Here is an 8,380-nt window from a genome sequence, read left to right on the forward strand (position 1 = left end):
GAGAGAGAGAGAGAGAGAGAGAGAGAGAGAGAGGCGTGACTGTGTGGTACTCTAGGCAAGTGGCTTCTTCTACAGCTTCGGGTTGACCAAAGCCTTGTGGGTGGATTTGGTTGACGGTGACTGAAAGAAGTCTGTCATATGTGTGTGTTCGTCATCGCTTGACATCCGATGCCGGTGTGTTTATGTTCCCGTAGTGGTTCAGCGAAACAAACCGATAGAATAAGCACTAGGTTTACAAAGAATAAGTGCTGGGGGCGATTTCTTCTTCGACTATAACCCCTTAAGGCGGTGCTCCAGCATGGCCGCAGTCAAATGTCTGAAACAAGTAAAAGAATCTATCTATCTATCTATGTATATATTTATCTATCTATCTATCTAGATAGATAGATAGATAGATAGATACGTGTGTGTCTGTACATATATGTATATACACACACACAGATGTATATATATATACACGTAAACACACCGTTTTTTATGTCTATAGTCAGTGTACAAGTGTGTAAATATGTATCTACATAGTGCTAGTCAAAGTTTGTAGCGTGTCTTTTTTGCGTCCCCCACACTCCGCTTGCTCTACAACTGTTAAAAGACACGTGAACAAATTCGCCTCCTTCCTCCACTAACACTCACACGGTTAACGCGCACGCACATAATTCCATTTTCTACCATTTCAATCTGGTTTTCCCTGCTTTCTCTTCCCTTCAGATAAATGCATGTTAATTATATCTACTCAGTCGCTTGCTGATATAATCATAATCTCCCCCTTTCTTTCTTCTTGCCAGCTGCTTCTTGTTTCAGGAGGAGATAACTCTCAACGAGTTATATTTTTTCCCCCCTCATGTTTTATTACGTCGTAATATGTGTGCATGGATATAAGTGTATCTTATTTTCGTCGAAGCTGATCATTTCCCTGACAGAAAGAGTAGCGACGAAGTGAATCGTCTACTCTGGGCGGACGTATTAACTCTCCTATTTATTCAGCCAATATCGCGCGCGCGCTGTGTGTGTGTGTGTGAATTGGAATGAGATATGTTTTACTGCGAACATTCTTCATACGGCTGTCAAGTAACTTGAGGAAAAGTGCTGGAAAAATAGCATAAATTACAACAGGTGTTTTATAGATTTTAGCAACTTCTGAATACGTTTGTACATTATGCTATTTATTTGTGTGTAATAAATACCATCTGTTTTCCAGATCTCTAAGCTTTAAAACTTGGGATGTGCATTATTTCCCAAGAACAAACACTTTGCTAAAGTAATTGTAGATGATGATGATGATGATGATTGTGGCATGCGCGCGCGTGTGTATACATATACAGCGTATAATATATAATCTGCATATTTGTATTGTACACTATATGTATACAACTAGGGTCATCACCAAATCTACCTGCCAAGTTAGCAGCTGCCTCTTATTTCCCCTCCTCATTACCCAGAGAACTGGGTTTCTCCAACAAGTCATTTGATATTGACAACCAACTTCATGTTATCTATCAACTACTCTCTGCTTTTGTTTTATCCATCTCTCACTTTTGTTCACATTCTTCCAACTCCACCCTTTTCCTCTGTATTGCTTATCCCTACATCACCCTCCTATCTACTTCATTATTCTGTCACTCTAAGAAATGAACTCAAAACCTGTTACTGCTTCCTGTATCATATCACCATTTCTGTATTGCCAGTCACTCTCTGAGCTACTCCCAAGTGACATCCAAGCATCATTCTTACCATTTCTTGACTCATATTTCCCATTGACTACCTCCACTCCAGTTCACCACTCATTACATTTATTTTTATACATCTGAGCACCTCCACCCTGTTTTTATATTCATCTCTCACTCTACCCCTAGAACTTGGTGACCTTGCCCATCCTTCTTAATTCTTTTGTTTTTGTGCTCTTTTCTCTTCATCTTCTTGGACATGTTACCCTTAGGATATTTTCTGGCAATATGTCACCATCATATTTACTTCTCTCTGACACCATTTCTAACCAGTCCTACTTATGCAAAATATGAGGGAATTTCTTAATTTAATATTTTATCATTTCCCAAAAGAGATTGTGTTAAAATTAGCTATGCAGCTTATAAAAAAAATTTAAATGTTATATCAGAGCTTACAGTGCAAAGCAGCTGAATTGTAACCAAGTATATATTATATAGCAAAACTGTTACTGTTGAAATCATGAAATTTTCCTACTTAATGGTAATTGTTTGGCAAAAACAGCAATGAAAAAGGGCTAAAGTAGAAACAAATAACAAAGAACCAAAAGAGTCTGACATAACAGGGCTGATCTTTAAGTATTGATTCTACCAACATACATATTGATTTATTAAACTTATTAAAAGTGATAGTTTGTCAAAATTCATCTGCTTTTTTGCCCAAGTCTATATGAGTTTGGGATTACTTGGTTATTTCACATTTGCAATGCAGTTCTATGTTTGTGTGGGAAGAAAAGATTTTTTTTCCAGATTAAGAATGAGTTAATTCTTCAAGGTATTAACACTATGCAATCATGCTAATAAATATCTTTTAATTAACAATAATTCTGCTTGACTTATGAAGAAAAGAGATTATTTTTTGAAGTGATAATGACTTTCAAATAAAGGTTTTAAACCCATTTAGCATTCAAACTACACTGTCAAATGTAATGCTTATTTATTCACATTGTTTTGTATCATGCAAATTCTAGTAGCTTTGAGATTTCAGTGATGTGATTGTTTGTTTTTAGAATGACATTATAGTGCAGGTGTGAGAGACCAGATCTGGTTGGTTTGAATGTAAAACAGATAAAAATATTTGGGTTGCATATGGCTGGTAGGGTTAAAAAAGGCAAATAAAAGTAATTTTAATGGTGTTTTAGAGTTATTTCCCTTGTATTCTTGACATAAAATTTGCTTGGAATTATTGAAATTAAAGATTTTGCTTGCATTATTAAAATAATAAATTTTATTGGGCATGAAGCAACAGAATAGATTTGAAACGTTGGAAGAGAATCCAAATGTGGAAGATTAAGGAAAGTAGTTGTTAAAATGTGTGATTTGCATATAATTAGTTTTTGAAATGATATTAGAATGAGGCTTAGATCTCTGCCTGTGTATCACATGATACACAGGATATATTTCTCTGGTATCCATGCATCATATATGATAGACATTCCCAATTTTGTTTTTTCAACCACCAGATTAACTTGGGACTTAGGCAAAGAAACAAGAGCTAAAACACACATGGATGAAACAAGGACTAAAACACAGATGGATGTTTATGAAAATGCTTTGGACAGGAAAATAACTGTATAGACATAAAAGAAATTAACATTTTATGATTAGTTGTTATTTGAATGAATACTGACAGGAAACTTATGAATTATGATAAGGTTTTATGACATGAAATTTTAGTGTTGTAACTGCTTATACCTAAGCATTTTATAAGATGACATTGTTTAGAAATTTTTTCTTCTCAAAGCCCATCATTTATAACCATACATATATATACATGTGTGTGTATATATATGTATATATATATGTATATATATATATGTTTATATTTATGTGTATATATATATGTTTATATTATGTGTATATGTATATATATATATGTGTGTGTGTGTGTGTCAGTGTTAATCTTATACAAGAATGTTGTTGACCGTGATTTCAAAGGTTCGGCCAGCTAAGCCACCATCCTGTGGTGTTTTGTCTTCTTCTTTTCAAACAGTGTATCTAGGACTTCATTTTTCAATGCTTCTTTTATTTTTAAAGACAGCAGGATTGGGGTTGGTTTGAGAAAGATTTGGTAGCAGGTTAGATGACCATTTAGGCTCTTCTTATTGTATGTGTTCCCTGTAATTGTTTTTGTATTCGATATGTCTAGTTGTTGTTATATGTGGTAGCTGTAGTTGTTTTTGTAGTTGTTGTGGACTGTGGCTTGTGGTTGTTGTTCATGTGTGACTTGTTGAAGTACACCTGTCCCTTCAGAGTTTGTTGATCTGATTAGTTAAATGTGGACCCTTAGATCTGTTATATGTAATTTTTGTTTCAGTCTTATGTCTATAGTATTTTACACTCTGATGTACTTAATATTTTTAGCTGATGTAGATTAACCAAGTTTTTTATTCATTAAAAAAAAATTTTTCTTTACAAATTATGCAAATATTTTTTTCTCTTTGCAGCATTGGCTGATTGGAAAAGATCTCATGTACTTGGTCAGTGTGTCAAGGAGTGCTGTGCTTGTTGCAAAGACTATATTGAAGGGGCTCCACCTACCAAGAAAACTTGGTTTGGGTTGGACACTGGTCAACATGTGGACAACTTCCGCATCATGCTGCATCGTTTGTTCTCTTTGTATTCTGACCCTGAACTCAGTGATGTACAACTGGTGGTTGGCAAGAAAGTCTTCCTTGTACACAAACTCATTCTCAGCATGTGTAGTGATGTTTTCAAGACTATGCTGACCAATCCTCAATGGCCAGAATCCTATAAAGACCGTATCGTTCTCAAAGAAGAGCCAGAGTGCATCCAAGTGTTTCAGGACTTCATGAAATATATTTATACAGGTACCATCCATTTAACTCATGAGTCTGTATTACCAGTTCTTACCTTGGCAGACAAATATGGTATTACGGACTTAACTGAAGTCTGTGTAGATTTCATGTGCAATCACTGTATGATGACTGGATCTTCAACTTCTGCAGTATCTTGGCTCCAGTATTCAGTCATGTGTGGCCACAAAGAAGTTGAAAAATCTTGTTTGCAGTTTATTTCTATGAATTTTCAAAAAATTATTTCAGCTCCAGATTTTTCAGCAATGTCTGTAGATTTTCTTGTGACCTTTCTGAAGAGTTCTGACCTGATCATCCATGATGAACATACACTGTTTCTTGGACTTAAGAAATGGATCCTCTTACAGTCAGAAAAAACTGGCCATAATGAGGAATCTGTAAAACAATTGGTGCTTCAAACTATACCGTACATTCGTTTTCCACTCATTCGCCTTTCACAGCTTCTAGCAATGAAGCAGGACAAATTCATTCAAAGATTCAAAGCTGTCATTGATGAAAAAATAAACCATGCCATAAAATTTCATTCTGCAAAAGGAAATGATCGATTTATCCTTGACAGTGTCAGTGGTGAAAGTCTGCAATATGAAGCTCGTAACTACACCAGTGATATTTGGAGCACTGAACTCATGATTGAGAATTATCATGACTTGGGAGAATATGATGTCCGTGCTGCTTTCTTTTCTACACCAATCAGCAGTTCAGATGCTGATGAAAACTGCTGCTTTGACTGGCATGTTGATCTTTATCCAAAGGGTGTACTATTTGGCAGCTGTATGATGATTGGGTTGCAGCAGAACTTTGAAATTGAATCTTGTGCTTATAAAACTGTGCGTCTTTCTGTAAAAGCAATGTCCAAAATAGAGCGTCACGTCCACATTACAGTCCTTACTGCAGGAATGAAAGATGGGGTTGAATACATAAAGAGGACAACTTCCAAAATTTGTTTCTTTGATGAACATTGTTTAGTCCACAACATTGACTATATTTTACCATATATGGACCTTAATGGCTCAGATTCCAAATACATGACAGGGCAGAATCATGATACATTTCGCATAATGATAATTATTAAACCTGTCCTCAGAAGATAGCACTTGCAGAAAATATATGATTTCATATTTGAATAGAAGTGTGGTGCTCACTTTGGAATTGAAAGATCAGATTATTTCAGGCCTTTATCAGTAGCACTATATTGTTTGTTTCTGTTAAGCGAGGTGCACTGCTATTGCATAACTGCACGAGTATCAGTCAACTAGATTTCATGGTCAAAGAATTGATGCTAAGATGCAGGTTCCTAATTATCAAAAAATAAGTTTAAAATGGGAACAAAAATACAACCTTAACAACAACAACACCTCTTGCAAATATTGAAAATTTGCAAACCCAGCCAAACTCATACAGTTGAGTAATCCACTCCAAAAAAACAAAAAATAATTTTTTTATTTATCCTCCCCCCCATCCCTTTTTTTTAAAGAATTTTCAGTCTATTGTTACCAATGTCTAAAGGATGAAAAATGAGAAATTTTCTTTACAAATATAATTTATTGTTTAATTAACTTGTTGTTTGATTTTTAAATTTCAAAAAGAAAAAAAACAAAAAAAAACTCAAACAAACCAGTAACCATTTTAATGTCACTTTGTACCATTGGTACTGAGCTGTGATAGCAGAATGGTTAAGGTATTCCATTTATGCTTATGGTTTAGGTCTTCCTGTTATGATTATGGTTATAAATCATTTTTCAACTAATACACTCCTAGATCAGTTATTTTAATCTGTGACATATCTAGGTAACTCTAGAAGTTTTTATTTTTTTTTCAATGTATTTTACTAATGTTTCCATTCTGTTATAAGTTGATGTTGTTATAAAATTTGTACAATTCTTGCTGTGGTACCCCATTGAAAAAAGACTGAACTAAGGGAGTTGTTTCATATTACGGGTATTAAATGAGGGGCACTGAATACTGTAGTAATATAACATTAAAACATCATAACATGAATTTACAAACAATCACATCTAAGTTTAAATGATAGTGTACGATGTTTAATAACACTGCGTAACAAAATTTCAATTTTTACTTTGGTCTCTGGTCAGTAAGTGTTATTTCCTATTTGTTTCTATCTAGAAATCAAAAGAAATCACTACTATTTCCTTCAAACTTTGCTTTTGTGATGTGAACGTCAATGTTTTAAAATTGACCTATTTTCCATTACATTTCAGATAGATTCAGTGCTGAGTTGCTGAAGCAGAAATATCGCTATAGCAAATATTCTGCTCAATTTCACAGAATTTGCTAGTCAGTTGCTTGATGTTAACTACTTGAGCATGTCCTTTGGTGGCTGACAGTATGTGCATTTCTGATCATGAGCGTGAGTAGTGTAGGAACATCATTGCCATGTGTTGAGAGGGATTCTTTTGGGTTTGAATAAATGTAACAAAAGCAAAGTTTGAAGGAAATATTAGCCATTTTTCATACTTTTTAAGGATAAGCAAATAAGAAATAACAGTTGTTATCGAAGGAGAAAAATTGTGTTACACAATTTTGGGCTAAAAACTTTTAAAATAAAAAGTAAATAGTATCACCAAAATTAAGAACAAGCCACACACTTCAACTTAGTTACATGCTGTTGTCTTACCACCATGTTTCATGTTATAGTGATACCATTTAGTCTGCCTATGTTCTCTGTGGTCCTAAAACTCTACAAATCCCAACTGCAGTTTAAAAAGGACTTGTTGGGTAATTAACAGATATTATCAAGAACATAGCTTAAGTTAATCAGTGATGCATCAGTGCTAAAGACTATGAAGGTCTAGAAATCTTGATGATGGATTCCAGATAAAACTGCGAGAAACTCAAGCAAAAATGTGAAGAAAAATATGGATAAAAAAAATAAACCATGAATATAGTTGCGTTGTCTATATACAATATCTCTGAAAAAGACATACTCTCTCTCTCTCTTTCTTTTTCTTTCTCTCCATTATATATATATACTGAGTCAAAAGTTTTGCAATATTTTGGTAACTTATTTGCTTTATTCATCAAGTTATAACAAAAGCAGCCTGGCTTTCAAAGTAGAGGCCATCATGTTACACTGTTCGAAGCCATCTTTTTTGCCAGTTCTTTGATTCCATACTGAGACCAGTTCTTGTGCTTTGAGATGAAGAACTCCTTCATTGAAGCTTCCACCTACTCTTGGTTGATGAACAATTGCTATCACAGGAAGTGAACCCTGGATTGGAACAAGTAATAATCTAAGGAAGCTAGATCTGAACTAGATGCTGAGTGTGGCATCAGTTCGATTGCCTCAAGTTCCTGGAACTCATCAACCAAGAGGAGTGGAAGTTTCAGTATAGGATCAGAGAACTGGCAGAAAGGTGGCTTCAGATGGTGTAACACAATGACCTCCACTTTGAATGCTAGGTTGCTTTTGTTGTAACTGGACATAGCAAACAAGTTACCATAATATTGCAAAACTTTTGACTCAACACAATATATATATATATATATATATATATGTAATAATAATAATAATAATAATACAAATGATATGTGAGCATATGCATATATACATACATGTATGTACATACCTACATCTACATGTATATATAGATGTATATCCAGGTACAAGACGTCAAAAAAACATAGACAAAAAAGGAATGGGAACATAAACAAAGTACAAAAAACGAACTTTTTTTACAGACAACAGAATGAACACATAGGAAAACAGACAAGCCACATATGGAACTTTTCCTTCATCAGCTGCCTCTATTCTAAACTAGGCGTTTCGAAGATGAGGCAGAACACGCTCTTAGATATACATAT

The 8,380-nt window shown here is 34.5% G+C and overlaps 2 protein-coding genes across 4 annotated transcripts in view; one reads left to right on the top strand and one right to left on the bottom strand.

Annotated features, from left to right (window-relative positions):
- Positions 1-6,114, top strand: part of LOC106876504 (BTB/POZ domain-containing protein 17) — a 14,362-nt gene extending 8,248 nt beyond the window's left edge. For 2 of the 3 annotated variants that reach the window (XM_052975085.1, XM_014925068.2), the window contains exon 2: positions 4,169-6,114. In XM_052975085.1, coding sequence (XP_052831045.1) covers positions 4,318-5,649 — 1,332 coding nt within the window. In that variant the 5' untranslated portion in view covers positions 4,169-4,317 and the 3' untranslated portion in view covers positions 5,650-6,114. Of the gene's footprint in view, positions 1-906; positions 1,114-4,168 lie in introns of those variants that run through there. The other variant, XM_014925069.2, reaches the window with a different exon arrangement.
- The window catches only part of LOC106876501 (zinc finger protein 93), a 90,463-nt gene that overhangs the window by 36,817 nt on the left and 45,266 nt on the right, over positions 1-8,380 (bottom strand). The gene's annotated exons all lie outside the window — the stretch shown is intronic.

Source organism: Octopus bimaculoides, chromosome 20 (assembly GCF_001194135.2).
Source record: "Octopus bimaculoides isolate UCB-OBI-ISO-001 chromosome 20, ASM119413v2, whole genome shotgun sequence".
Lineage (NCBI taxonomy): Eukaryota > Metazoa > Mollusca > Cephalopoda > Octopoda > Octopodidae > Octopus > Octopus bimaculoides.